Below are 17,391 nucleotides of genomic sequence, written 5' to 3'. Positions count from 1 at the left end.
TATCAAAAAAGAGAATCATTTAATATTAATATCTTAATAATCATGTCTTTCGGTATACATTATGCATAATAAAACAGTAAAACATAAAAAGGGAGTTCATGAAATCTGATGACTGAAAAAGTGATTTCTTTTCTTACATGGAGTGATCACTTTATGTCGGAGGCAAGCATGATTCGGGTTCTGAAACCTTGTTTGAGCAATAAGCTACTCTTTCTCGTACCAAACAAATTGCATGCAGAGAAAGCGTCCACAGCAGAAAAATGATGATATTCAAGTACAGAGAGACACAGGAGCATAAGCTTATTTACGAACCATAGCACATGCAAAGGTTTTCAGGGATGAAGAGGAATGGAAAAAAGGCACTCTTCTTGCAGACAACTTATTAGTTAATCCCTTAACATGAGAATATATTGGCAGCATTAGCTAAAAGGACACTGCCTCGCATTAGATTTCTTACATCGCCGTAAGCAAGTTAAGTTAAGAAGCTTAATCTAAAACTGATCTTGAGTGTACCTATTCAAGCGTCAGCTGTATCCATTTCTTGGGAGAGAACGCAAAGAACACGTCCCACTTCTTCTACATAGTCATCAATGAAAGAACAAAAATGTCAATTTTCCACTGCAACGAATGATCAATATCTGCAAGCACCGAGCGAAAAGTACACGTGATTAATTGGAATTATGAACTCACAGCAGAATAAAAGTTTTCTTGAATGAGGATAAAGAAAATCAAGAAATTGCTCAGAGCTTACAATGGAGCGTTCGGAGACGTGGCAAATCATGGGTCAAGAAGAATAATAGTCTGGTCAGGACGCTATCCTCTTCAGTTTCTTAAACAGGTTTCCAACAGGATAGGGCGTAGATTATCCGGCCTTTCCAGCCCATCAACAGCCACTGACTGTCTTCATCGATTATATAGTCTTTATGATAGAATGCTTTCACCTTTTTTCTTGCTGTGTCCATGATCCACCTATCAAAAGGGATTTGTATGAAGCCTGCCCTCAGATTACGTACTTGCCACTGCTTGTATGTCTCAGGCCTTTCAACTCTCTCCCAACCCTCACAAGCAATGACATTCATTGCTTCCCTTCCAAAGATATCTCTCTCGATGAGCAACCGTTCTGGTTTGTCCCGAGGTATGTTTGTTTCCAGCATATCAAATAGAGCTGAGAAATGGAACAAAACCTCCCGGAACCGAGTGACGAAGAATGGCGCACCATAAGCCCCATTCACTATCCCATGAATGAAAATATCTGGATTTATTTTCCTAATCAGGTTAAGAATCATAGTTCTTGAACTTTCAGCCAACATTGTCTCATCAACTAAGTTTTTGGACCGGTATAAACAGTTGACAACTACTACTTCATCCTTCTCAATCTTAAGGTCCTCTGCTCTGATGGTCTCCCACTTTTGTGCTATGGCATTGTACTCAAATGGCACGTTGAATGTTCTGGCATAATGGGCCAAGCGACGCCCTGTTTCCTCAATTCTTTCTGCTGGCCGGAAGCCAGGTTGTGGAAAGTCTATGCCAGTGATCCGAAGCTTTGGAGGGCCACCTTCTCTTTCAGCTAGACGTTGAATAAAGGTCGGCCACTGGAAACCATAGAGGATACCAAAATCTATGATATGAACTCTCATTGATTTTTGTGATCTCATCATGATTGTCTTGTTTGAGGCGAAATTTGAAATCTTCCTGAATGGAGCTGATGCGAGGTAAGTATAGTAAGCTTTCAAGTAGTCAGTCATAGTAGTTCTTTGGCTGAAAAGGTCTTTATGCATCTGGCTACCGGTTCCAGCCAAACGTGCTTCCAGGCCATGAGCAAAATAATGAGCCAGCCTCTGACTCCCATCACCGAAAGGAGATGAATGCTGTTTGATCTGTTTCAGCAATTCATTAGCATTACGACGATCATCAGCAGCAATGGCCTGGGCACAGTTAATCAAAAGGGTTCTCAAATCTATCACTTGTTTTTTCCTGTTCCGTTTCTTATCACGACCCTTCCCACCACCGGATCCTTTTGTTTGCCCGTTCTGCTGCATGTTCTTGCTCGCAGCATTTTGCAATTCTTCCCTGTAAGCTCCAAATTTCCTCCTACCTTCCCCTAGGGAATTTAGCAAGACAGCATCAAATTCCTCTATTGGAACATCAGAGTCTGCAGAAACTGCAGGCAGCTTGCTGATTCTCTCTTCTTCCAAATCTGTGTCTGCACAATGACAATTTTTCTTGCCCCTTGATTCAGAGGGCGAACGTCTTACCTCATCCTTCTCCACCTTACTTTCCCCTTCTTTTGGATCCTGACGTAACAAACCATCAACACCCAAATTGACCAGCAACTCACTCCCGCTAGGAAGAAACCTACTTGCCTCTTCGACCCCCTTCCTGAAATTCCAGACCGGTTGACTCTCACACCACGTTTCATGTATCTGAAGAGGACTTATCGGTGAATCAGAGAATCCATTTAAGCTACTTGATGAGCTAATGCATGCGTTGGAAAGATTATAAGTCGTATGACACGGAACAAGAGAGGGATCATAATCCGTGCGACTGTTTATCCAATTCGGATCAACTACATCAATGAGATACCCACTGCCATCACCACTATTAGTTCTTGAATTATGGCGATCAACATAAATGAAATAATCGTCTGCGCTCTCACGACAGGGGCTAAAAAGCGCTGATTCTGGATGCGGGGAAGGCGGGTACTTCTTGCCAAGTACCTCATAGAAGGACCTTTCTTTCGCTTGAAAATCCAACGACTCTTGAAGCATATGTAGCTTATCCTCCATGTCCTCTTCCATCAACATCTGATCAATGTATCTCAGAACCGCATCCGAAAAATCACAATCATCTCGATAATAGTCCTCAATGTCCACAAAGGAGCTAGAAACATTCCCATTTGAAAAGGGCTGGTTTGAGAGTAAATGCACTCCTCCATTGCTAGGTTGTTGGAATGAGGAACTCTGATTTCTATGTCTATGGACTTGTTTCTGATCTGGATAAGTAATCTCAAATCCAGGCCCATCCCAATTGGAAAACTCAGCCGTGGATTGATTCCCCAATTGAATTCTATTCGAAGAATTGAAGAATCCATGGATATGAGGATCCATTTCTCTATTAACTTAATCAAGAAAAATGTATACCTCAAAACTCCCGTAGTCAAACTAGCAAGACATCTTCAGCTCAGCTAAAAGAATTCAAACAAATTAACAAGAACGCATATGCTTTACTCAAACAACAACTATTGTACTAATCCAACATATTTCATAATGTCAGTTGTAATTAAGAGGTTGTTTTTCTTTGTAAGAAGAAAACAGAGTCAGTTTATCACTAACCTCAACATTATGTCACCAAAATCAATCATAACTTCAGTTCAGCTCAAAAAGAGTGCTCATTCTTTTTTCCCAGAAAGTTCCAAAGAATCATAAATCTTTATTCAGTAAAAACAAAAGTAAAACCATGACTATTTTCGTACCTCCTCAGAAAAACGAAAGTCCGGTAGATGCAGAGAAACATAGGAACTCTTAGGACTACGCACTTTATGTAAGAGAGAGAGAGAGAGAGTAGGAGACAGAAAGCAGGTGGTCGAAAAGAATAGGGAAAGGTAAAGAAAGTGGGGCAAAACGAATCTGATCCTCGTATGTGACCGGCTGTAACCGGTGGATTGCAGTGGTGATTGGGAAAATTCTTATTTGAATTAAATTTAATTTAATCAAATTAATTATAAAATGTTATTTGATGAATTTATTATGTGATTTGTTATTTTTTTATATTATAAATTAATTGCACAAATACAAATTATAATTATTTATTTTTTTAAATAATATACCAATCACATAATAATATATTAATTTTCATACGACCAAGTCAGACAGCCTCAAACTCAAATTTTTTGTTCTACTTTTATCCCCAAAACCCACCCAAATGGTCCATACCAATACACCTTTTCAGTCTCCAACACGCATCGGTGATAGTTTTTTTCTTTTTGGGAAATAAATTATAAAAAAATAAATAAAAGTTCAAAGCATTTAAAAATAAAAAATTGAAGTTAAATTATTCCAAGAAACAACTTAGTACCTATAATTTTATTAATAAATTGAAAAATTAACTGAAAATTGTTTATAATTTTTTATTTAAATTAATTTAATTTAAACAGTTCAAAAATAAAATTTATAAAACAAACAATAAATTTTATTTCATGTTGAAATAATAAATTAAAAGAATACTTAAAATAAGTATTTGTAAGGACGCCATTGGTCCCGAATTTGACGCTTATCTATTTAAAAACAAATATAAGAATTAAAATATTTGAATGCAACCTAACCTGAACCTTTAGCAAAGGGAAAGAAATGTCGATTTCTAGGTAACACGAATATAAGTATTCTACTGGCGGTAACGTGGGGGGTTGCAGTTGGAGTCCACGTGATGGCTCATTGGGATTTGGGTGCACTAAACATCCACGACGAATCAGGACGAGGTTGCATGGTCCGATGCATTAACCTCCTGTAATGATATCATTTCCAGCAGGGGGCGTCCATTGGGTTTGTGTGTGTGTCTCTCGTAGGTGGACCGCTGGAGAAGTGGGGCCCTGTCTGCCTGCTTGTAGAATCTCGGCCTTTGCTATTTGTCTCCGGTTGCTTTCCTCCGTCCCTACTAAGAATCCTTCCAAATTCCAGTATTGGCCCTCCATTTTATTTCTTGTTTCATTAAAAAATTACAAAAGAAGATGTCGAATTTTTGGCAAAACAAGATCAAATTTCTTGATTTTTATTTGGGTCGAAAGCGTCAAGATTTCCTAGTGATTAATCTCGACCGTTGATAGCAATTGAAATATTCTTCATTTGAAAAACGTACTCGCTTCATCGTCCAAATGCTATATCTCTAACATTTATCATACTAGTAATATTTATAGGAATCATGAATTTATTAATGATTTCAAATTACTACTTCTAAATATTTAGATTTAAACCTTTCTCTGTTATTACACCCAAGAAAATATAGTAAAAGTTAGTCAGAAGAAAATCAAGTGTCGCTCAATTGTATAGATACTTATTCTACCTCACAAATACCACAATTTACATATCTATCTATATCTAGATTATTATAAAATATATTTTAATAATCGTATCAATTTTTTATTATCCCATTTTCTCCTTTTATGCATTTTATTCTTTAAGAAAAAATGCCTATATATAATAGTAATTTTAATATTTTTAAATTATTTTATAATTTTTCTCTCACCCCATTACTCCTTTTTTTTTTATCCCATGTTCTAAATAATTTTTGTCCCCACAAACTTCCAAGATTTTAATAAACCCTATTACAATTAATTTTTTCTCCCACACATTCTTCATATTTATTTTTTTCTTATAAGTTTTCATATTTTTAATTAATTCAAAACTATAATTTATTTTTTCTTTCTTATTTTACCACACATTTCTTTTTTTCCTACATACTTTTTTTTTCTTTTTCCTCACCTCACTCTATTTGGAATTTTTTATAATTTTTTTTTATTTCACACTATAATTTTTTATATACTCATGAGAATGCAACAACAAAAATAAAGAATTAACTTTAAATAAATTTGTTTATATTTCCAATTAATGAAAAAAAAATGGTAGTTGAAGAACAAGTGAGATCATCCTAGGATAAGAAAACAAGTTTGATAAGAAAGCTTGATGGGCACAGCACATGCCATCCACTACTCCATTGACTTTATCAACTTACAAATCCAAAACACTAATAAAGAGATGTGGCTTAGGACAAGAAAAGCAACTGATTCTCTTCCCTTTCCCCTTTCATGGTTTTCTTTTAATTTGTGTATGTGCCTGCTAACAAATCAAATGTGCTCAACACTCTACATTTTGGGTATTAATTACTGCTTATGTTGAATGCAATCACCATATATTCTGCTTCCAATTTGTAAATGTTTGTGTTTATGTATCCAACAAATGTGCTCCAAATTCCAAGTCTCACTAAAAATAATCTGATACCACGTCCATCCTTAAACCATCACATCCCATAATCTGGAATTAATAATCACCGTGGATGATGTTTAGAAAACGAATTAAAAATATCGAAGCTACCAAGAATAGAATATTATTCATAAGTAGTCATAATTCTTGAATCAGCAAAGACATGCTATATCGGAATTGGATGATAATCCTCTCAGGTTTGAGCGTTAGGCAGGTTGTGATACTTCCAGGGGTTGAACTCTATGGAGTTGGTTTCTGTTTCTCGAATGCTATCTGAATTATCAACTGCTTCGCGGTGGTGCCCGTATTCGCCATTGTATCGATAAACTTCCAATTCCCCCCAAGGTGTTGAAGCAATTTCATTTGTTAAGTCAAACCACTTGGCCTTAAACTCATCACCCTTGGCCTCCCTCATTCTCTTCTCCGCCCTTTGCCTCTCCTCCAGTCTGCAAAAGTAGATATTTCAAACAACAACCTAAAGATAATTTCGTTATGTTGAAGCCACGAGCCAAAAATAACAAGTTGTCTAGTGTAGGGTGTTAGAAATTATGGCCCAAATACAAAGGCCCACTCACATTAAAGCCCACCGCCACTTGGAGGCCCACACCCGGTACCGACCCGCTCCACTCAGCCCGACCCGGGTTTGTCTATACATATATACACACTCACTCTCAAACCCTAATCTAATCTCTCTCTCCTCCTTGCGGTTTCCGCCGCTTCCCTCTCCTCTTCTCTCCCCCCCTTCAAACCGATGCAGCCGTTGGTCTCTCTCTCTCCTTGCCGTTTCCGGCGGTTATCAAGAGCCAACTTAATGGCTCTTGAGAAACCGCCTAACGGACTCTCTCCGGATGTTCCTTAGCCTATAAAAACGGAGGTTCCTCACCCTTCTGATTCTCGGCCGAACTTGAGAAAATCAGACTTTTCTTCCCTCAATCTCAGTGATATATTTTCTGTGTGAGAACGTGCTTTGTGGTAAGTAAGAGTGATCGGTCTTTGTGATCGGAGAGTTGTGGTTGGGTACCGTGGGTAGTGGAGCAACCGTGAGGGTTGCGGCTTGTGTGTTTGGGTGCGGTATCTGTGACCGTGTCCCTTCGGAAATCGGATCTGGCTCTTTCCCCTGAGCCACATTCAAACAGTACTGTTTCCTTGTTCAGTTCTTTCTATTTCTCTGTAAGTTTCATTTCTGTAAATTGTTGGCGTATTCGGCCTGTATTTTTGAGGAGTTTCGTACTCCATCGTGTGTAATAGTTGATAGGATATATTTGAAGGAAATACCACTGGAGGGTTACACCCTACAGTGGTATCAGAGCTTGCGTTCTGACTTGTGCAGATCCTGGTGGCGGTAACCTCTGATAAACCCCTCCTTTTCCTTTATCGCATTATTTTTCCTTGTACTGTTAGTGATTATTACTGTTATATCTCATTACTCGTATTATCTCTGTCGCCGTGGTAAACCCCCTAATATCCCCCTTGGCCGGACCCTTGAGGTCGTCGGGTATCTAGGTGGGACTTAGGCTGGTAAACCCCGGCCTTGGTTACAACTGTTACATCTGTGCGATTTCTTTGTGGTATTTCTGCTATCTGCTATAACTGTTTGGGGTTTCCTGCTGTTTCTGCAAGTGACTATATCTGTTATATCCGCTGTGATTTTCTGCTATACTCTGTTATCTATATAATCACTCTTACTCTGTAATACTCTTCTACTGTCCGTGGCCCCTCTCTGTGTATCTCTGTTTTGGTGCATTGTTTCTTGGTTGGTATTTGATATATTAATATCCTGTCCATCTCCTTAAACCTCTCTGTTTTGTTTTCTCGTTTTCAAACTCCATTTTTTTAAAAACCCAGTTTTTCTTAAACTTACTACCTGTTTTTCAAAAACCGTACTGTCCTTATTTTTTTAAAATGGCTGGTTACAGCCTCCAACCCTTCGATGGTAAAAGTGATTTTGCCATTTGGCAACAAAAAATGAAAGGTGTTCTCATTCAACAAAAGGTTTTCAAAGCCATTGATGGCAATTATGCTGAAACTGTTTCGGAAGAAAAGAAACAAGAAAATGATGAATTTGCGTATTCCTCTATTATTTTAAACCTTTCTGATACCGTTTTGAGAAAAGTTGGTAAACAAGAATCTTCGAAAGCTTTGTGGTATAAATTAGAGGAAATTTACACCGAAACTTCTTTACCGAATAAACTGTTTTTACTAGAAAAGTTTTTTAGATATAAGCTCGACTTATCAAAAAATATTGATGAGAACCTTGATGATTTTACAAAACTGATTCAGGATATTAAACTTACTGGAGATAAAAATATTGATGAATATTCCCCAATTGTACTTTTAAATGCTATCCCTGAATCCTATTCTGACGTAAAGGCTGCTATTAAATATGGTAGGGATAGTGTAAACATAGAAACTGTTGTTAATGGCTTAAAGAGTAAGGAATTAGACATTAAAACCAACAAACCCAGTCAAAACCAACATGAAGTCAACCTTGTTAGAGGTAGAATGAAATCTCGGAATTTTAATTCTAGATACAACAGTAGGAGTAGAAGCAGGAATAAAAACAGTAGGAGCAAATCTAGAACTAGAGAAAACAACTTCAGAAATGATAGAATAAAAGATAGACGTTGTTATAACTGTGGCATAAAAGGCCACTATATAAAGGATTGTAGAAAACCTAGACGAGAACCTAGGGATAAAAACTATGAGGAGAAAGATCCTGTTAACAATGTGTCCATAGAATCAAATGGTGAAGTCTTTGTTGTATACGAAGCTAATTCTGTGAATTCACTTGACATGCATGAATGGCTAATTGACTCTGGCTGCACATTTCATATGAGTCCTTTTAAAGACATTTTTTCTAATTTGAAGCATGAGCATATTGGTTTTGTATCCATGGCTAATGAGAAAAAGTGTGATATTAAGGGTCTAGGTGACATTTCATTATGCTTTGAAGGAGGTCATAAAATGATTTTGAAAAATGTTAGATACGTACCTGATTTAAGTCACAATCTAATATCATGTGCTGCATTAGAGGAAGATGGGCTAGAAGGTAGATGGGGGAAAGGGACTATGAAAATTTTGAAAGGATCATTGGTTGTTTTTAAAGCTGAGCGAAAACGAAACCTTTACATTTGCACTGCTACGTATAAAAATATTGCTGCATCTGCTTTTGAAAACAATAAAACCACTCTTTGGCATAAAAGACTTGGACATATAAGCATGAAAGGTCTTGAGTTTTTAAAAAGGGACGGTGTTTTGAATGAAAGGATTGACAAATTAGATTTTTGTGATGATTGCATCATGGGGAAACATCATAGAGTTCATTTTCCTACATCCCCCTCCCCAAATCCATCTATGTCTACTTGCATTTTAGACTATGTTCATGCGGATGTATGGGGTCCTTCTAATGTGACCACCCATGGTGGTAATAGATATTTCTTGTCTATCATTGATAACTATTCTCGTAAAGTGTTTGTTTTCCTAATGAAGCATAAATCTGAAGTGTTTGACAAGTTTGAAAAATGGAAAATTTTTGTTGAAAACCAAACTAGTAGAAAGCTGAAATCTCTTAGAACTGATAATGGCTTAGAATTCTGTAATCAACAGTTTTCTGAAATGTGTGATAAATTTGGTATAAGAAGGCATAAGACTAATCCTTATACCCCTCAACAAAATGGAGTAGCTGAACGCATGAATCGAACACTGCTTGATAAAGTGAGATGCCTATTGATTAGTTCTGGATTGCCTAAAACGTTTTGGGGAGAAGCTGTCCTAACTGCTGCTCATTTAATAAATATGTCTCCCTCTGTGCCTTTATCTGGAAAAACCCCTGATTTTATGTGGAATGGAAAATTGCCTGATATTTCCTGCTTACGTGTGTTTGGATGTTCTGCCTTTGTTCATCAAAATGTTGATAAACTTGAACCTAGATCTCTCAAATGTATTTTTATTGGTTATCCTGAAGGGGTGAAAGGGTATAGACTATGGGTTAGGAGTCAACCTGGCTTTAAAGTTCTGATTAGTAGAGATGTTACGTTTAATGAGAATGAGATGCCGTGCTTGGAAAAGACCAAACCCATAGAAAACAAAATTACTTTTAATAAAGTAGACTTAGAGGATAACCAAGAAGGGGAGGGATTAGACAACAACAACCAAGAACAAAATGCAGAAAACCTTGAAAACATAGGTGACACAAACCCATTAATCAACCCCCTAGATAACTACCAACTTGCTAGGGATAGGGATAGAAGACAAACCAGGATACCTTCAAAACTTAGGGATTTTCACACAAGCCTAAATACCGAACTAGGAGAACCATCTAGTGTAGAAGAGGCTCTTAAAAGTGACAAATGGCTTAGTGCCATGAAAGAAGAAATGAAATCACTAAAAGACAATAAAACATGGATCCTAGTTCCTAAACCCAAAAATGTGTCCGTTGTCGATTGTAAATGGTTGTTTAAAATAAAACAAGAAAATCCCTTAAAATATAAAGCTAGACTTGTTGCTAAGGGCTTCACACAAAAAGAAGGCATAGATTACAATGAAATCTTTTCACCTGTTGTTAAGTACACTACTGTTAGAATTATACTTGCTCTCACTGCCTATTATGATTGGGAACTTAAACAAATGGACGTTAAAACTGCGTTCTTGCATGGTGACTTGGATGAAAATATTTACATGAATCAACCCTTCGGTTTTTCTGACCTTTCCAAACCGGATCATGTTTGTTTGCTGAAAAAATCTTTATATGGCTTGAAACAATCACCTCGTCAATGGAATAAAAAATTTGATGAATTTATGCTGTCTTTAAATTTCTCTAGGAGCAATTATGATCACTGCCTCTATTTCAAATATGTTGATACTACTCCGATTTTTTTGGTACTATATGTTGATGACATGTTAATTGCAAGTTCTAGCTTACAACTTATCCATTGTCTTCAAAATGATCTTTCCAAAACTTTTGAAATGAAAAACCTTGGAAATGCTAAACAGATCCTTGGCATGTGTATTACTAGAGATAGAAAAGCATCTTCTATTCTCTTGAACCAAAAGCCTTACTTGTTATCTGTTCTCAAGAAGTTTGCTATGGAAAATTCTAAACCTACTACTGTTCCCTTGGCTGCCCATTTTCAACTTAGCAAAAATCAATGCCCTCAATCTGAAAGTGAAATGCAAAAGATGAATAAGATTCCATATTCAAATGTGATAGGTTCTATTATGTTCCTTATGGTGTGCACTAGACCAGACGTTGCCTATGCCATTAGCTGTTTAAGTAGATATATGTCAAATCCTGGTCCCCCTCATTGGGAAGCATTGAAATGGCTGCTTAGATACTTGCGTGGATCTGAAAATGTTGGTATTAAATTTTCTAAATATTCTGCTCATGCACATCTAATTGGCTATGTGGATTCTAATTACGCGAATGATAGGGACAGTCGTAAATCCACTACCTCCTACATGTTTACATTCTGCAATTCATGCATTAGTTGGAAATCCCAACTCCAACATACTGTTGCTCTATCTACAACCGAAGCTGAATACATTGCTACCACAGAGGCTTTCAAAGAAGCATTATGGCTTAGTGGACTTCTTAGTGAAATCGGCTTCCTAAAAGAAAAACCTGTGATTTTTTCTGATAGTCAATCTGCTATTCAATTATGTAAAAACCCTGTCTTTCATGATAGGACAAAACATATAGATGTTAGGTATCATTTCATCCGTGATATTGTGGGGAAAAATGAGATAAGGCTTGAAAAGATCAGTTCGGATGAAAACCCTGCAGATATGGGCACTAAGTGCTTGCCAATAGAAAAATTCTGTAAGTGCTTAAAAATACTCTTATTAAATCCTGATTAATACTTCTGTGGTTGGTTAGTGTTGTTTATTGCAGGTACAACCTTGGAGTATTTATTGGCAATGATGAGAAAACCAGATCCATTAAACCCCTGATCTATACCATTGGGTATTTGGTCCAAGGTGGGGTATGTTAGAAATTATGGCCCAAATACAAAGGCCCACTCACATTAAAGCCCACCGCCACTTGGAGGCCCACACCCGGTACCGACCCGCTCCACTCAGCCCGACCCGGGTTTGTCTATACATATATACACACTCACTCTCAAACCCTAATCTAATCTCTCTCTCCTCCTTGCGGTTTCCGCCGCTTCCCTCTCCTCTTCTCTCCCCCCCTTCAAACCGATGCAGCCGTTGGTCTCTCTCTCTCCTTGCCGTTTCCGGCGGTTATCAAGAGCCAACTTAATGGCTCTTGAGAAACCGCCTAACGGACTCTCTCCGGATGTTCCTTAGCCTATAAAAACGGAGGTTCCTCACCCTTCTGATTCTCGGCCGAACTTGAGAAAATCAGACTTTTCTTCCCTCAATCTCAGTGATATATTTTCTGTGTGAGAACGTGCTTTGTGGTAAGTAAGAGTGATCGGTCTTTGTGATCGGAGAGTTGTGGTTGGGTACCGTGGGTAGTGGAGCAACCGTGAGGGTTGCGGCTTGTGTGTTTGGGTGCGGTATCTGTGACCGTGTCCCTTCGGAAATCGGATCTGGCTCTTTCCCCTGAGCCACATTCAAACAGTACTGTTTCCTTGTTCAGTTCTTTCTATTTCTCTGTAAGTTTCATTTCTGTAAATTGTTGGCGTATTCGGCCTGTATTTTTGAGGAGTTTCGTACTCCATCGTGTGTAATAGTTGATAGGATATATTTGAAGGAAATACCACTGGAGGGTTACACCCTACATCGTATTCGGCCTGTATTTTTGAGGAGTTTCGTACTCCATCGTGTGTAATAGTTGATAGGATATATTTGAAGGAAATACCACTGGAGGGTTACACCCTACATAGGGACCTGGTTTTCTCCAGACCAGCTTTGGACAGGTCCGCATGCTCAAGTGCCAAACGGTCTGGACGCAAACGAGAATCTGATGGCAGTAGCTTCTTAGGTGCAGTGTCGAAGCTGTTTATTTTGTGTGCAAAATGCGTATACTGAAATTTATCGTTCTTGGGGGCATCAGCAGCCCTCCAAACCTGCACCAAGACCAAAATGAAAAAGGCTTGGAGACCGTTCAACTGAAAGATGGTAACCATATATCAAGACAAACGAAAAATCGTAACCAAAACTATCATGTTCTAACCTCTTTAAGTTCAGAGCCAGGCTCTGGTTCTCCTTCAGCGTCACAAGGCTGGTAACTCATAAACTCATTCCACTTCCCAGTCATCAAATATTTAGGTTCTTCCGTAGCATTATATATGTATCCATCCACTTCATAACGACCAGCACTGGAGACAAGCACATAGAGTATCAAGAGATGAAATTGGTGACAAAAAGCACGTTCTCGACAAAGATTACATTATTGGCGGCTAGTCATGGAATCATACCCGAACCATCCACAAGGTTGGAAATACAGAACAACCTTGTCTCCTGTGGTGAGGTTTGTCAAGATCATGTCACCGGGTGAATCAACCCAAGTTCGTCCAAATATAATGTTATTAGCTTTTGAGGGAGGAGGAACCAAATCTAATACCACACCAGCTCTTTTGAGAGTCAGCCTTGTCCTGCACAACATACATAGAGTCAGTATCATAGTTTCACAGTCAGTGTTTAATAAAAATATTACAAGAAATTATAGCAAAATAAATCCTCAATGTTTGAATCTGATTGTAATAAAGAAACCTATAAAGTAGATTCTATTCATCAGAATGATCGCCTTTGGCCAAGACCAAGTAGAAAAGCTTTGACGGTAGAAGAATAGGGGAACAGAGAGCTTCCTAATATCCGGTTCAGGTTCTTGAGATTTAACATACAAGAAGATAATGTAATAACACTGTTCACGGCGAAAAGAACTTTTACCTTCCAACAGGGTATATATCAATTGAGTTCCCCAAAAATTTGGTTTTCAACTTCGAAGTAATATCATAAACAAAATGTTCGTTTTCTGCATGAGCTGCACTCATTGGAGGATGATGACTAACCTGATATCAAAATCATTTGTTAACAACCATTTATCGTAGATGCAAGAGGACAGAGAAATGGCAAACAGTAACTGTTTCATGGATCACCTGCTCTGCAATAAATGTAATGCCACCATGGTTGACCATCTCATATGTCTCACCAAGAATTGGATTAAACGGCTTCCATGTTCTCTGGAGCGCAAAATATAAAGACACAAACCAAGCGGCTGAACAAAACACGGGTAACTCATCAGAATGGTTGAACAAAGATTGAATCCACATGAGATAGCTACTGTAAAAGAACACATTACCAGCATACACTAATCTCATGTGTGGATCCTCGCATTCATCAGCCAAGTCCAATAGATACGAGTATTCCATCAACTGGTGATCAGAGTTACACCCATCAGAGTATTTCGCAACATCGTATATAGCAATCAGCTTAAGAATTTAGACAACACAAACCTCTGCCATTTTCTGAAGCATTGTCATAGGCTCGAAGATGAGAACCGGAAGTGTCACCATTGACGTGACATCAGAGCCAATATAGTTTTGCATCATTCTCCAATAACTGTCCCGATCCTACCACAAACAATTCATAGGTAAATTATGCATGATTGGTAATCTAGACTAATAGTTGAGGATTAACCAAAAGGTACGAGCAAAATCTCGGGATGGCGACACAAGTTCCATAATTGACAAGGTGAAGAATACAACTACATAACATGAACAAAAACTAAAGATAAAGTAAAAGAATTACAATACCTCCGGCTTCCATCTTCCTTTTTGAGCTTCAACCTCAGTGTCCTCAGTGCCTCCATCAGGATTTATGATTTCAAGTCCTTGGTAACCTAGCAAGCTAGAGATGGGAAAAACTAAAGTATGAGTGAAGAAAATGTTAAACAAAGTATGATAGTCTCATCTAAATGAAGTAGGCAGCAATTGTATGCAAGAACCAAGACATCTATTCAAGAACTCAAATCAAGAATCTTCAATCACGTTTACAATAAAAGAACTAAAGAAACAACATAAAATTCAGAAAAGCACAAAACAAAATACCCACAACAGAAACACAAGAACTGAACTTGGGACCTTTGAAAATAGAGCAAAGGATAAAGAATTTGCATAGTAAAAAATGATGAGAGTACCCATTAACGGATTTGGACATGGCGTTGCCAAAACTGGAAAGGGTCGAAGCAAACGAAGTGAAAAATCCAGCGCCCTGTTCCTGATCATTGATCGGTGCCATATTTTAGTCACAATTCTCAAAATAAAATTTGCTCAGAGAAGAAGAACAAAGCCAATATATAATCTTTCTAAGTATATTGTGATCCTTTGGCGGTTTCCTTAGTTTGAAAGTCAAGAACGACGTCATAATAACTAGGATATTTGTACGCGGTTGAAGAACGAATAGTCAATTTGTTGACAAGATATCATACGCTCCTTCTAGTCCCCAAGATTTTTGCGTTTCTTGGCGGCTAGGGGCTTTTTGGTAACATGAAACTGAGTTGGCCCAAACTCACTTGTTGGAAACCCAACAGTTTAAGTTGGGCTGCCATCAACAATTTGACGGCCCACAGAAATTGAGTCAGCCCTTCGTTGTATTAATGAATCTGGAATTCGAATTCTTGACATATCTTTCACAAGAATAAGACATTATTGAACACCATTTTCACAAGGATTAATGAACTATGACTTAATATCGAAAAACTCAAACTAGAATAGATAAGGAAAAATTCTAACGCAAATTGCATTTAGTTGGAAATGAACTAATTGTATGATAAGTGCAATACATTTATTATGTGATTGTTGTATCATTTAAGAAAAAGTGATATCACATGATAAGTATATCATACTTGCTCAAACTAAATCTAATTTAAGTTAAAAAAAATTCTAAATACAGACACCGATCTTTTTTCTAATTTTTTATTAGTAAAGAAAGGAAGAAGAAAGCAGACCAGCATAACAGCACTCCGTAAACGTGATAGTAGAAGTCTCCCATTATTGTGGCCATTTGAACTGGTGCAATTGGGAATCGGGTTGCGGTTGCGGGTGCGGGTGCGGGCTGTATGTCGAGAAAGCAGAATGGGTGGTCCATAATGTGGTTCTCAGACAGATGGGCTTAGACAGTGTTAGTATGAGAATGAAGAGTAAAATGAGAGAATCCAGACCACACACTTGTTGCTCTGACATGCTAAGAAGTACCTGCAATCAACGTCCATCTGCTATGGATGATGCTAATAAATATGCCACCGCAAGCCCACACTTAAGTACTAGCAAGACACGCTACATACATATTATTATTAGTATTATTATTTTCGTATATTTGTTCATCTCATTGAGAATTAATTATTTGAGCCACCTCTCGCTTTCAGTTTCAGACCACCTCTGCTCCACACCACCACAACACATAATTCTATCAAATTTTTCCTTACATAAATTGGGTATAAAGACACCACGCACAAGGAATCTATATACACTATATGTCATATGATTTATAATGTTTCATATTTTCATACTCGATTCATATTGATGTGTACTCGAGTCCAATAATATTGGATCGAAAAATCTTCTTTAAAATTTTAAAATTATTGAAAGGTTGACCTGTAAAATAACCTTTGGACTAATCTTTTAGGAGACATACTAGTCACAAAGGATCCTATCAAGTAAACAAAAAATCTATCACTATGTTTGTTTTCATTTCCAGTTTATTCCCGAGACAAGTCAAAACATACCCAATGTTTGCCATCATTCAAAAACACCTTATTTAGGTGTTTTTAACTGATTTAGCATAAAAACATACATATATATATATACACACATATATACATAAATATATATAAAAAAGGCATGATTTGACAATGAATAGTAATTTTTGTCTCCCAAAATACAACATTAAACATATAATACTTATTTTAAATTATCTCCAAAGACATGATTTGACAATGAATAGTAATTTTTGTCTCCCAAAACACAACATTAAATATATAATACTTATTTTAAATTATCTCCAAAAACAAATCCAAACATACATACTATCTCTAACACACACTTATTTATCTTTGTTTTTCTCTCTCTATTTCCACAAAACACAACAAAACACTCAGAAAACGAATCCAAACATTATGTATAAGTCCTAGTTACCTATAGGTTCCAACTGATAATGGTGTCCCTATTGACATCCTTTTAAAATAATGTGTCTTAAAATATGTCATATGCAGCTAATGTGGATGGCATTGGGCTTGCCAGTACTAGACCTGGCTTTGAGTGTCGCCCCATCAACCGAGTGGCAAAATCCGTGCTAGTTGATCTATCATTTCTGCAACCTGTCAATTGTATTTGAACCAGTAGTGTTTGGGCATGTTGGGATGAACAAGTAGATGTTGTCTCATTAACATGAATTTGAATCAGATTTATAAATTGGGATAAAAAAAAGAAAGAAACAATTCGTTGCATACGTACGT

At 37.4% G+C, this 17,391-nt stretch overlaps 2 protein-coding genes across 3 annotated transcripts; both read right to left on the bottom strand.

The window, feature by feature from the left end:
• Window positions 1-339: 339 nt before the first annotated feature.
• LOC105161602 (scarecrow-like protein 9) lies at window positions 340-3,564 on the bottom strand. The gene is made up of 3 exons (XM_011079340.3): window positions 3,473-3,564; window positions 752-3,184; window positions 340-638 (listed from the first exon to the last, which is right to left on the bottom strand). The coding sequence occupies exon 2, from the start codon at window positions 3,105-3,107 to the stop codon at window positions 831-833; it is 2,277 nt and encodes a 758-aa protein (XP_011077642.1). The 5' UTR covers window positions 3,108-3,184; window positions 3,473-3,564; the 3' UTR covers window positions 340-638; window positions 752-830.
• A 2,387-nt stretch (window positions 3,565-5,951) lies between these two features.
• LOC105161603 (oxysterol-binding protein-related protein 3A) lies at window positions 5,952-15,298 on the bottom strand. 2 transcript variants are annotated; one of them, XM_011079342.3, is made up of 10 exons: window positions 15,076-15,298; window positions 14,693-14,786; window positions 14,393-14,509; window positions 14,239-14,311; window positions 14,036-14,154; window positions 13,827-13,948; window positions 13,355-13,531; window positions 13,111-13,255; window positions 12,825-13,003; window positions 5,952-6,418 (listed from the first exon to the last, which is right to left on the bottom strand). In XM_011079342.3, the coding sequence occupies exons 1-10, from the start codon at window positions 15,174-15,176 to the stop codon at window positions 6,166-6,168; spliced, it is 1,380 nt and encodes a 459-aa protein (XP_011077644.1). In that variant the 5' UTR covers window positions 15,177-15,298; the 3' UTR covers window positions 5,952-6,165. The 2 variants fall into 2 exon arrangements, with proteins under 2 accessions (XP_011077644.1, XP_088736595.1); XM_088880469.1 differs by having other exon boundaries at window positions 6,282-6,418; window positions 12,796-13,003.
• Window positions 15,299-17,391: the final 2,093 nt, after the last annotated feature.

The sequence above is a fragment of the Sesamum indicum genome, linkage group LG5 (genome assembly GCF_026168435.1).
Source record: "Sesamum indicum cultivar Baizhima isolate 11 linkage group LG5, ASM2616843v1, whole genome shotgun sequence".
NCBI lineage: Eukaryota > Viridiplantae > Streptophyta > Magnoliopsida > Lamiales > Pedaliaceae > Sesamum > Sesamum indicum.
The sequence above is the reverse complement of the archived record's forward strand: the minus strand, read 5'-3'. Positions and strand labels throughout refer to the sequence as shown.

Bases quoted from the DNA above. Each gene is read 5' to 3' on its own strand.
- LOC105161602 (XM_011079340.3), bottom strand. From the start codon at position 3,107: ATGGATCCTCATATCCATGGATTCTTCAATTCTTCGAATAGAATTCAA.
- LOC105161603 (XM_011079342.3), bottom strand. From the start codon at position 15,176: ATGGCACCGATCAATGATCAGGAACAGGGCGCTGGATTTTTCACTTCG. The intron at 14,155-14,238 runs GTAATGTGTTCT...TGTTTTGTTCAG, and splicing joins CATGAGATTAGTGTATGCTG to CCGCTTGGTTTGTGTCTTTA. The intron at 6,419-12,824 runs GTCCCTATGTAG...CTACTTTTGCAG, and splicing joins GCTGGTCTGGAGAAAACCAG to ACTGGAGGAGAGGCAAAGGG.